The sequence below is a fragment of the Rhinatrema bivittatum genome, chromosome 1 (genome assembly GCF_901001135.1).
Source record: "Rhinatrema bivittatum chromosome 1, aRhiBiv1.1, whole genome shotgun sequence".
NCBI classification, from domain to species: Eukaryota; Metazoa; Chordata; class Amphibia; order Gymnophiona; family Rhinatrematidae; genus Rhinatrema; species Rhinatrema bivittatum.
Window position 1 is genome coordinate 361175186 of NC_042615.1, and position 13235 is coordinate 361188420.

Sequence of the window (13235 nt, forward strand, 5' to 3'; positions counted from 1 at the left end):
TCCAAAAATTATCTATCTATCTATCTATCTATCTATCCACCCACATGCATACATGCACATCCTTGTCAGGATCCCCTCACACCTGTACTGAAAATTGTGGCGAGAACCCTAAAGTGAAGAGTTAGGGAGGGAGGACACTCACACCCATGGCCGTTCTGTAAAAAGGTTAAAATGTACCTTTTCCAGCGATCATTAGATTCGCATTATATATTTTCATTTATTAATGAACACCTGAGAAAATGGAATAGGAGAGGATTTATCTCCGCTTCTGGAGAACCTCTCTTACATTTACAGTTATGGGACCTTATTTTAGTACGCTTACAGGAAAGAGGAGAGAAAGGATTATTAACGGCTATTTGTTGGGTGAAAGCCCACCATGCTATTGATACGTGGATCTATAGAGGAAATGCATTGGCAGATTATGCAGCACAAGAGGTTGCTCAGACAACTTGTCAACCAGTAGTAAAGGAATTATTGCAGGCTAGAGCACAACCGATATGATGAATAGTTTTACTGTTCTACAGACATCTAGCGTAGGTAGTATCATTGGCCCCCTCAGGGTTTGAAATGAGGAGGATTGGGCCAGCTCTGGTTCTTCTTCCAACCGCCAGTTCACAGAGCCAGCTCGTCTCATTACGGTGCTTCTGTGCGCTGGCTCCTCCTGAATTCTGTGCAGAGTCAGGTAAATTCTGCGGGTGGTAGGGTGAGGGGAGGGGGAGGATATTCTGCACAAATCTTTCATTGTTCAGAACTCCCCCAGGCATGCCTTTTTCACAAGTCTTGGGGCAGACAGCAGTGGCAGCTTTGGCCAGAACGGGCAGTGGGAGCAGAAAGATCAGTGATAATGCCAGTGGTGGCAGCCTTTGCCCATGTAGGCCAGAGGGAGAGCGAGCAATGGCAGCAGCAGCTATGAGCTGCTGGGACAAAGAGTGGTAATGGCGACAGCAACTTCAGCCCGTAGGAGCCAGGGGTCAGAGAGCACCAGCAACAGTAGTTCCAGCTTCAGCCTGGAGGAGGCAGGGACAGTGGGAATGAGAGGTGAGTGGTCAGGGAGAAGAGATAGAAAGAAGAGGAAGGCCGGAAGGGAAACAGAGCAATGAGGAGGTAATGGGGAAAGTGAGAGAGATAGAAAGAAGAAGATGTGGTGGTGGTGGTTTTGGGGGGGGGATGTTGAGAGTGAGTGGTGGGGCTGGGCATGTGAGTGTGAGGGCAGGGGTAAAGAGGGGTTATTAAGGGTGTGATGTGGACAGTGCAGTGGTGGGGGAAGGTGGGAAGAGAATGTAGAATGGACAGGTTGGCGTAGGAGAGAGAGAGAGTGGCAAGGATGGGCTTCAGGCATAGCAAGAAGGAAAAATCGTAAACGATCAGAAACTAAAACCTCGGCGTCCTGACCAGGCGCCACCTTAAGTCCTCCCCGTCAGAATCTTTTCTTAAGCATTTTCTTATTGTGGATAGCGTCCTGAAGAATTCTAATGGCAAAAGTGAGCATTTTGTAGCCCATTTCAAAACAGATATAAAAGCCCATTTTTAAAAGTTTGGATTATTTAAAGCAGACCTTCAGGTGCTCAGAGTAGAGTCTGTGGCAAAACTTAGAAAATTCTGAAGCACATTGGCAAATATTTTCCTTTTTTATATTACATTACAAAGATGAAGTAAGTTTCCATTCTTGTCGCTGTAATTTTTTACTGGGTGAGGATAAGAAATCGCAAGCATCAGAAGAGGGAGGAGGTCTCAGGAATGGGATGAGGAGGAAAGGGGGTTGGTGATGGGGAGGAGAAGGAGAGAGGATGGGGAAGATCTAGGAAACGAGGAAGCTGGGAAGGATCTGGGAAGGAGAGGAAGCGGGAGAGTGAGGAGGAGAGGTAGGAAGGGAGGTTCCAGGGTCTGGGGGATAGAAACCAAGATCAAGGGAGAGATGCATATAGGGAAGAATAATCCATACTATAGTTACATGATGCTGGGTTCCAAATTAGGTGTTTCCATCCAGGAAAAGAACCTTGGAGTCATGGTGAGCAATACTTTGAAATCCTCAGCTGAGTGTGCAGCGATGGTCAAAAAAGTGAATAGACTATTAGGTATTATAAGGTAAGGAATGGGAAATAAAACAGAGGATATCATAATGTTTCTGTATTGATCCATGGTACATAAGAACATAAGAACATGCCATACTGGGTCAGACCAAGGGTCTATCAAGCCCGGTATCCTGTTCCCAACAGTGGCCAATCCAGGCCATAAATAAATACCTGGCAAATACCCAAAACATTAAAATAGATCTCAAGCTATGATTGCTTATTAATTACCGTAATAGCACACCTTGAATATTGTGTGCAAGTCTGATTGCCCGATCTTAAAAAAGGATTTAGCAGAACTTGAAAAGGTGCAGAAATGGGCAACTAAAATGATAAAGGGGATGGAACAGCTCCCCTATGAGGAAAAACTAAAGAGGTTTGGAACTTTTCAGCCTGAAAAAGAGACAAATGAGAGGAGATTTGATAGAGGTCTATAAAATCATGATTGGGATGGAAAAGATAAATAGGGAACAGTTATTTATCCTTTCCACTAGTACTAGGACTAGGAGATACTCCACAAAGGTAATGGGTTGTACTTTTAAAATAAACTGGAGAAATTATTTTTTCACTCAGCATATCGTTAAACTGTTGAATTTGTTGTCAAAGGATGTGGTGAAAGCAATTAGCATAGCTGGGTTTAAAATGGTTTTAGATAAGCTCCTGAAGGAAATGTCTATGACGGACCCTACTGTCACGTCACCATTAAGACCTGGTTGAGCCCTTAGTTTAGGTAGAGAGAGAAGGTTAGCATAGAAGGAGGTGCCATTCGGATGCAGCTCTTCCTTCTTGGACTCTGGAATGGCCGTCCCACTGGAAATCTATTAAGGAGCTCTCCACAGTGACCTCGGGGGGGGGGGGGGGGGGCAGTCCCTTTCTGTTAGCACAGCGTGCAGAGGTGTTAGGAGTTTACCTTTTGTTGTTTAACAGGCCCGGTCAGTAAAGGCAGGCTGACCCAGTCTGTTGGTCCTGACCAGGGTCGGATGGGTCTTCCTTCCAGTCTGGGTCTAAGTTCAGGGTTTTTTGAGATTTTTATTAGGAGCCTCACTGGACACCTGGGCCTGTCTTGCCTGGGGACAGGGATGATACGTCCCTGACATGGTGGTGACCTGCTGTGAGGAGGGGACTCCGCTCTTAGTTTTTGTTCCTTTTTGGGGAAAGAACACTTTTGTTAGAAGATCCAGGAGGAAGGTTTTTGGTTGTCCTGTCCTTCCTGCTAGAAGCAAGATAACTGCTTGTTTCAAAGAGGGTCCCGTACATCAGAGAGAGAACTAAGGAGACTGTGTAAGATCTAAGAGATCCTGAAGATCTGCTAACCGTGAGTAAAGGAAATAACCTCACTGGGGACATCCATCCACTGAAAGAGAGGATTTACTCTCTGTGCCATAGACTTTGCTATTTTTATCAGTTTTGGAAGGGGTTTTGATCATCCTAAAGACCCTGCCCTTCGGGGAGCTCCATTTTACCTTAATTCAAGAAAGTGAATGTTTTCCCTGCCCTGATATAAGTGAGTCCTGCACAGATAGAGAGGTAAGAGGGAAGAGACTGTAAAGGAATTGAAGAGAGATTTCTGTGGTGCTGCAGTTTGCGTTTTGTGACATTCACCATCAGTGTTTAACAGGAAAGCCTTTTATTTTGGACACTAGCCAAGTGGCTCCAGAGTATTTATTTCTGCACTCTTTGTACCCACATCAGGGATCAGCTTCCTCCCCAGGGGAAACATTCAGGAATGTGTAAAGAAACCACCCTTGTCACATCGGAACCTGAAAGGACTCCTTTCTTCCCTCAGTCCAACAAACCTACACCTTGGAAAGTAAAGGAGGTACAAGAGCTGGTCAGGATGCCTGCCCCAAAGAGTGTAAATAACTTTATGGCCTCATCCATGCACACTGCACCCCAGGGAGCAGTTACATGTCCATAAAACACTGTTAGCCATGCTTATCCCTGGTTATGAACAAGAAGGATTGGATCTATTATTTGGGATTCTACCAGGTACTTGTGACCTGGATTGGCCACTGTTGGAAACAGGATGCTGGGCTTGATGGACTGACCCAGTATGGCAACTTCTTATGTTCTTATGATCTGAATTGCACGGATGGGGGTGGGGGAGGAGACAGGTGTCACTACCATGCTTTGATCCTGTTCCCCCCTTGCATCCCTCTCTAACCTCCCACCCAATCTGTCATACACACACACACACACACACATCCAGCACCATATATACAAACACCGTCCCCCCCCCCCCCCCCGGTTCCCTTCTCTCTCAAATACATACCCATTCCCCAGGCAATTCCCTCTCATCTCCCAGCCTCTGTTTTCACCCCTCCCTCAATGATGCCCACTCAGCACCTCCTAACCTCACCAAAATGATCCTCCTTTGCTCTGTCAGCTCCCATCCTGTTCCCTGAATCCCTGCACACTACCCAACAGGCTGGATCAGGAAGCAGAAGGCTGCTGACAGATTCGGCACTCCTGGAAAGAGGCAAATCTTCAGCCACCTGTTGCCACCAAATGTTTGATATCCCAGACACAGGCCTACTGTGCCTATTGACAAATCCAGGCCTCTGGATCAGACAGATTCTCTAAGGATATTTTAATGCTAACCTGCAACACAAAGTGCATGGATCCTGGCAAAGGAAGGTCTCTGCAATGATATAAAATAGGGGTAAAGTCCCCAGCAGTTGCAAATAAAGACTCATGGTACCCTGGCTCCAACTTAGCTGAAAGGATAAAGAGAAAAATAATGGACACAAAAAATAGTGCACGTGAACAGCAAGAAATAAATAAAATATATTATGATAATTTGACATAATGCATGCTTATGCCCAGAACTGTTGCAGGTTAGTTTAGTTAGTATATATATATATTTTTTTTAAAGTTGTTGGTGCCAGTCTGTGCTCTCATGCTGGAGCTGGAGCTGGGATGTGATGCTCGAAGTGTACCTCCTGTTTTAATCAGTATGTTCTGGGGAGCAGCTCTTTTCCATTGGAAGTCCAGGTTTTATTACCCCCCTCCTACACCATCACAGCTGAAATCTCAGGCTGCCATAATGGAAAGAGGTTGATGGCATCACGGTAGCTGCCCGCCCGAGATAACACACAAATGATGTAACCCATAGATCAGTGGCGTAGCCAGAATTGATTTTCTGGGTGGGCACAAGGTTAACTTGGGTGGGCTGTATTCTTATTGATAAACAATGCCATATACTCACCCTACAATGGCTTTCTAAGTAGTTTGCAACAGCCATTATGCATCATGCATGAAATTTTAAAATATCTTACCTCAATTATTTGAAGCACTTACCAGCATTATTAAACTGTATTTTTATTTTATATTTATTGCAGTTTATAAATGCACAAGTATATCATGTAAAAAGCAAGCAAAACAATCAGATCCAATCAATCATATAATAAAACAAAAACTAATGTATTCTTTCATGAATCCTCTTTGCAGAAAGCCAGAAATCATCAGAACTACAATAAAACTGCATTAATTATGAACACGTGCAGAGCAGAGCTAGGACAATTCATATTACAACTAACATGAAAAAAACATATTCAAATTCTGGTGTCACTTCAGCAAAAAATATCCCTCCACTGCTATTTTGTGAAGTAACACAAACTCCTGCAAAGAAAGAGGCATCGTGAACCTTGCCATACCATACAGCCTTAGCACTGACTCTAAGGACTCAAATAACAGCAACCTTATGAAAAAGCAGCAATGCAAATACCACACCAGGTCCTGGAACATTAATACATCATCTACTGGAGTAACAGAACAAACTGGACTGCTACAGAGAAAATACATGTGAGCAGAAATACTGCACTTCAGTCACAGACACAGAGGCAAAACAGAGACCGACCCTTACCTAATATAGAAAACATTACCTAATATAGAAATAAGAGACTACAAATCAGAAACAGAAGCATGCAAACAAAACCGAAATAGAAAGTCTGAGAAATTAGACTTTGAATAGTGGAATACTGAAGAAAGAACAAAATACAAAGATATAAGAACTGCACATTCCCAAAGATGGCATATTCCAATTGCTAAAATTTCAAAATATTTCTTTTTAACCTTTGTTATATGATCTTTGTATTTTTCTAATCAGTTGGTCTCTTTTTCCCATTTTTCCCTTGTCAATCATTTCTTAATTCCTTTTCAGTGTCTCTCTCTTCTACTACTGTCTTCTTCCCTTCCTCACATACACACAACGCTTTCTCTCACAGACTACCTCACACACTCAAACTCTTATTCTCATATGCTCTCCTCCCCCCCCACACACACACACAAGCTCTCACTCTCTCACCCCCCCCCCCCCCCCACCCGCAAGGCTCCCATGCACACAAAGACGCACACCCAGGCACCCATTCTCACCCACATACACACATTCAAGCTCCCATTCTAAACCCACACATAACACACATTCAAGTTCCCATTCTCACCCAAACATACACACTTTTAAGCTCCCATTCTCACCCACACATACACATGTTCAAGCCCACGCATAGCTTCCGCTCCCTCCCCCAGCAGGAAGACCAACCCGCGGCCTCTCCTGCCGCCAGCATGCCGCCTCTCCGGGTGTGCCGCTCTGTGGCACACCCGGAGAGGTGTGCCACACGACCAGGTGTGGCACACGACCCAGGCCTGGCACACCTGGTCGTGCCAGGCCTGGGTCCTCCTCTTCACCACTGGGGGGATGGGATCCCGCGACAGCCTTGCAGTTCCGGCGTGGCACACCTGGTCGTGTGGCACACCTGGTCGTGTGGCACACGACCAGGTGTGCCACACGACCCAGACCAGGCCTGGGTCTGCCACACGACCAGGTGTGGCAGACCCAGGCATGGCACACCTGGTCGTGCCAGGCCTGGGTCCTCCTCTTCACCACTGGGGGGATGGGATCCCGCGACAGCCTTGCAGTTCCGGCGTTCCTCTTCTGGTTCTAGTTGGGTGGGCCTGGGTCCAAATTGGGTGGGCAACTGACCACCCAGGCCACCCTTGGCTACGCCATTGCCATAGAAAATATTTTATTCCTTCCTGCAGACCTGGGGCTCGATCAATGCAGTTTTCTAATTTTCAAAATTTCAATTTTTTTTTAATTTAAAGAAATATATATTTTAAAACCATAGGTCAGTGTAAGTAGCCAGAAATTGTACAAGTATATTATTAATATGGAAGCCTAACAAATAATGCTCAGATGAGTTCTCCATTTCTTTTACTGAATAAATATTTATCTTCTTTATACTGTTTGTTTTTTAGAAACAACTGTAAAAAGCCAGAAGGCAGACATTCTACCTATTTAAAGTCAATGTAACTTAGATTACAGTTGACAGATTTTGGTGAAATTTGAGCTCCTGGCATTATGAAAGAATTGAGAAAAATGGATGAACAGCGGTTGTAGAGCAAACAAAAACATTAACGGAATTCAAAAGAGTATGCAATACGCAAAGAGGATTCATGAAGGCAAGAGGATGGTGATGGAGTACTGGGGTAAACCTGCCCTAGTGCAGCGGTTGCAATCCTAAACAGCAATGATATTGTCTATGAATGCATCAGATTGCCAAGAAATCATTGGGGTAATCTGCATAGTGGATGGTTACAACCTTAAACTACAATGGTGAAATGGCATCAGGTTTCCAAGAAGGCTGGAGTGGCCAGTATGGAGGGACCATGGCGTATACCCAAACTTCAGTAAGTATGGGGAGGACGAGGGAGTTAGTGTTGTGTTGTCTATGGGAATTTATATCTGTATCTATTCTGCACACAAAATGGAAGAATTTCAACTGGGTAGACTGACTGGGACATTTTGTCCTTTATCTGCTATTGTTCATTATCATCTACTATGATACTATGACATCATTATGGCCTATAGGAAAAAAAGTAAAAAGAAGTACTGAGATCTGACCTAAAAGAAGGACTTTTTTGAAATGCTGAAGATCCTAGGGGAAAAAAACTTGACCTTGGAAAGGGCAATGGAGGGAGGGACCAGATCCTCATCACTACCTATAGCCATCTAGCAGGTTGGGAAGCTTCAGGCCGAAAGTGACCCTAATCTGCAAATGATGACCCTGTTAAAACAGAATATATCAGTTTATTTAGAGAGGCACTGATGTGGGGAGATCTATGCAAATTCAAAAGTCAAGGTCTGTAACCATTTTGCTCATAGATGGGATGGGCCTGTCCTATAAAGGGCAACAAAAATGGTGGGTGGTCTCCATCAAATGACTTACGAGGAGAGGCTGAAGAACCTAAATATGTACACCCTGGAGGAGAGGAGGTGCAGGGGGGGATATGATACAGACCTTCTGATACCTGAAAGGACTGATTTATTGATGGATTTATTTATTTATTTATTTTATTTGTAGAGTTTTAAAAACTGTCGTTCAGTTTTGCCATCACAACGGTTTACAAGCTTCAATTTAGTTAACAATCATGCAAAATGAGTTATGCACTTTGGAGTACAATTGAGGTCATGGTGTTGTTCACGGATTAACAGTGGTATAACGTAACATAGGTTAAGAATGAATTTCACAAAATACAAATGGTTTGACAAAAATAAGAGTGGACATAGGCTAAAAAGTGGATTTCACGTAACACATACGGTTTAACCAAACTGTGAGTAAACATACTGTTATATAGCATTCGGGTTATTAACTGTGGTATGGTTCTTTCCAAGAGGAGAGCTGTGGGTGTTAGTGGGAAGTCATTGTGTATCTTGATAGGCTTTGGTAAATAGCCAAGTTTTCAGTTCCTTTTTAAATGTTTTCAGGCTGGGTTGCAGTCTTAATTCGGTTGGTAGGGTATTCCAGAGTTTAGGGCTGGCGATGGAAAATGCACGTTCGTAGATTGATGTGAGTTGTGTGGAGCGACTGGAGGGAATTGTTAGGAGTCCTTTGTTGGCTGATCGAAGGTTTTTGTGAGGAACGTGGAGTTTGATAGTCTTGTTTAACCAGTTGGTTTGTTCCTCGTGTATAAGCTTGTGTAGCATGGTTAAGATTTTGTAGTCTATTCGGAATTTTATTGGAAGCCAGTGTAGGGATGTAAGAATTGGGGTTATGTGTTCATATTTTTTTGTATTTGTTAGTATTCTGGCTGCTGTATTTTGTAAGATTTGGAAGGAGTGAATGCTTGAGAGTGGGAGACCAAATAGTAAGGAATTGCAATAGTCAAGATTGGAGATGCACAATCAACAAACCTTCTCCATTGGAAAGGAATTAGTAGAACTAGGGGTCACAAAATGAAACTCCAGGGAGGATGACTCAGAACAAATGTCAGGAAATATTTCTTCACGGAGAGGGTAGTGGATGCCTGGAATACCCTTCCGGAGGAGGTGATGAAAACAAAAACGGTGAAAGATTTGAAAGAGACATGGGATAAACACCATGGATCCCTAAGGACTAAAGGATGGAAATGAAGAAAAAAGTGCATGGGGGGTAACTTGCTATGTGGTGGTTACTACCCTTAACCAATAAGCCTTCATTCTGTCGAAACAATTCCAATATTGCTCTCTGCTCCAATATTACTCTTTGCTTTAATGGTGGAGGTGTGGGAGGGGTTGAGGGTTGGGAATCAGACAGCAACCAACAAGGTCACTAAATTTTAAGGTCTGGGAAAACAAATAAGCATGGGGTAATTTGCTGATGCATCTGTTACTACTCTTAACCATTAAGCCTGATACTTTTGATGCTACCACAAGCTTGCTGGGCAGACTGGATGGACCGTTTTGTACTTTTCTGCCGTCATTTCTATGTTTTTGTGTATGTTTCTATGTTCCCACAATCGGACCTCTATCCTTAAAACCAGGATCCCAGCACACCATGTTATTTACAGCATTCTCCCCATGAGATAACCCCTTTTACTTGTTCTTACCTGTTCTTCAGCCGCAGTTTGACTCCTCCTGCCCAGGCCACTTTACTGTGCTGTGGGTCAGCTGTGACACACACTACATTAAGAGGTTGGGAAGCTTCAGGCCGAAAGTGGCCCTCATCTGCAAATGTGTCCCTGTTAAAACAGAATACATCAGTTTGTTTAGAGAAGCACTGATGTGGGGAGATCTATGCAAATTCAAAATTCAAGGTCTGTAACCATTTTGCTCATAGATGGGATGGGCCTGTCCTATAAAGTTTATTCAAATCAGCCTACAATGGTGATCTTTTGCCAAGACCGTCAACAGCTTTCCCTTTCGTACGGTCGCTTTTAAGAATTCTTTTTGATGTTTAAACATGCAAACAACTACATGTTGAAATATATTTTTAAAAAAGGCATGCTCCACTCCGGTTTATAGTTGTTTCACTAACATAAAGATTTATTTTTGTAAGAAGCCTGTAAGAGGTTCGTTTTTAAAGTCGTTTCGGCGCGTAAATGGTTTGTTATAAAATTGCCCAGGGTTTGTGTATGTAAAAGTATACATGTAACCCAATGTCATGCACACTTCTATGCACACTCACAAAAAGAAGTCATTCTAGGGTGGAGTTGGGGCAAACTTTGAATTTATGTCCACACTTGATTTTAAAAAGCATGCACATAAATTCCCATGTACAAGTTATGCCCTGCAAAGGTGCAGGTGTAACTATCCAGGTGAGTTCGTGGGGGTTATTTTGCATACTTTTCAAAGTGCATTTATGCACATAGGTTAGCTTTGAAGATTGGTGTAAATTATGATTGTAGCTGCTGCCTAAGTTACCCACAAGTTTATAAAATGACCCTATAATTTGCATTGTTGAAATCACTACATCCTACTCAGTATTTCCAAAGGGATCGAGATCCTTGCACCTTAAAGAAGGAGAAATACCATCAGGGATTTCAGCTTGTCTTTTGAAAAGTGACAAATAAATAAATAAATACAAATGAGTGAGCGTGTGTTTGTGGGTATGGGGGTCAGAATTCTAGCAGCAGGATGGACTTCCAATAACAAACTTAAAGATACGGAAAGTTCAACCCTGTCCAGGTTTTGAGGGCAACACAAAGCTTCTTTTCATTTCTAATAAAAGGCAGTGATTTTAGATTGCAGTGGCCTAAGGAAGCATGGTGGAATTTTAATAAACATCAGCATGAAGACAGGGAAAGTCTGGGTAAACATTAATTTTTGCCACACTCAAGGCAGTGGGCCCTGGTGCGATCCCTTCTGAATATTACAAGAGCCTCAATAACTAACTGTTATTGAGCACTGAAAGAGCATTAGCCATGATTTGTTCTGCTTGCATGAAATATGATTTGCATGCCATAAAAATGCTTATAGCGCAGAAAACATTTTTGTGCACATAAATCCTATCTTCTGCGCAGAAATCATGCTTTTTGCACAGAAATCCCAACCACAGGCCCCGGCACCAGAACTCCTGCTTCTGCCCATTGACTAACACTAGCACCAGATACTTTACTCCACCTCTGATCAGGCATTAATGCAGCAAGCCAGCACTCCTCTCTGCATTTGGAGGAGAGGGGTGAATGTCATGATTAGTGCCCTCATTAGCATGGAGGCTAATCAAGACACACAGTTTTACCCACATAGATTTTGTATGCAAAACTCCTTGCTGCATCAGCATTAAAGAATGTGCACAAAAACAGAATGCATTGCACAACTGCAGGTAAAACTGTGCACTCTGTCGAACGCACCTTCTTACACCAGCCTCTCAATTTCCTAAATAAATGCACATTTGAGTGCAAGGTAACATAATACATGCCATACCTCTGTATTATTAATAATACAATTTAGGGTCTCTCTCCCACAATTGTTTTTTAGCAATTTCATGGAATAAATATTCAAAAAATCTTTCGGTGCTGAAATACGGTGCATACATAATTGAGGAAGGAAAACCCAACTTGTCACAAAAACTGCCTTACTGACAACTCATCTATTATCTAAATCCATCCCTACATCAACAGACAGACATTTTATATTTGTTTTCTCAAGAACTGTAACTCCTCTTCTCTTATTTGGAGCACAGGAAGCACAAATACGCTACAAAGAACCTCTAGTGAGTTTAAAATGCTCTGCATGAGCAGATTTCCTATGGAAAAGTATCTGTGCTGGCTCCTTTAAGCAAGGTGAGAACTTGTGTGTTTGACTGTGGGGTTCAAGACATTAACATTTAGTGAAACCAATTCCAAATTCCCGTCTAACATTTGATGGGTATTGCATTTCACAGCTAGTTCCTTAAATACAAAGCTGCATTATGTACAAGTAGATAAGAGCACAGGCTAATGAACAACATATCTGTATCAGATGGGTGAACCCCCTGCAAGAACATACAAAATTGTAATAGGTTCAATGGTATTAATATAATGTAACAGCTGAGAGAGAGAAATGGATAGCCAGGAGTGTTATTCCTCCAGATACATTGCATACTGCACTAACTGGGATACCTACAAGGGGTTTCCCTGAAGCAGAGAGCAACTATGTTGTGAATAATCAGCACCCCCACCCCCAATGCATCAAACAATTAATATGAATAACATATTAGTTAGGCTAGTACGCAATTCACTATACCATCCATAGATGGCACAGGCCATCCATTGCTCCTACCATGTGACAGGGGCCGGCCAATGGCACCGATAGCCCCTGTCACATGGTAAGGGCAAAGGGCCATCGGTGCCATTTTGATTAATGGCAGCCAACGGCCCAAGAACGGGAGATTGCTCCCGGGACCCCAGCTGGACCACCAGGTACTTTAGAAAAGTTTTGGGGGGGGGTCGGGAGGGTGGGTGATTCTAAATAATGAGATATAAAGGGTTGGGGTGGGTTTGGAGGTTGTTTTTGTGTGTCCTTTCTTCCCCCCCCCCCAAAAAAAAGATAAGGGAACCCCATGAAAATTTTGTGGGGTTTTCCTATCACTTTCGGGGACCCCCTGATTCCTGATAGATGAGAAAATATCATACGATATTTTCATCCGTCAGAAAAACGATTCACATCCCTACTTCCTGGAATGCCCCCTAGTCCTTCTATTATTCGAAAGTGTAAATAACCGAGTCACATCTACTCGTTCAAGACCTCTATCATATCCCCGCTCAGCCGTCTCTTCTCCAAGCTAAACAGCCCTAATCTCTTCAGCCTTTCCTCATAGGGGAGCTGCTCCATCCCCTTTATCATTTTGGTTGCCCTTCTCTGTACCTTCTCCATTGCAACTAGATCTTTTTTGAGATGCAGTGACCAGAACTGTACACAGTATTCAA

General features: G+C 43.2%; 1 protein-coding gene across 5 annotated transcripts in view; it reads right to left on the minus strand.

The window, feature by feature from the left end:
- Window positions 1-13235, minus strand: part of SHROOM3 (shroom family member 3) — a 600371-nt gene that overhangs the window by 65457 nt on the left and 521679 nt on the right. For all 5 annotated transcript variants that reach the window (XM_029600527.1, XM_029600537.1, XM_029600556.1 and 2 more), the window contains one exon: window positions 9936-10067. In XM_029600527.1, coding sequence (XP_029456387.1) covers window positions 9936-10067 — 132 coding nt within the window. The remainder of the gene's footprint in view (window positions 1-9935; window positions 10068-13235) is intronic.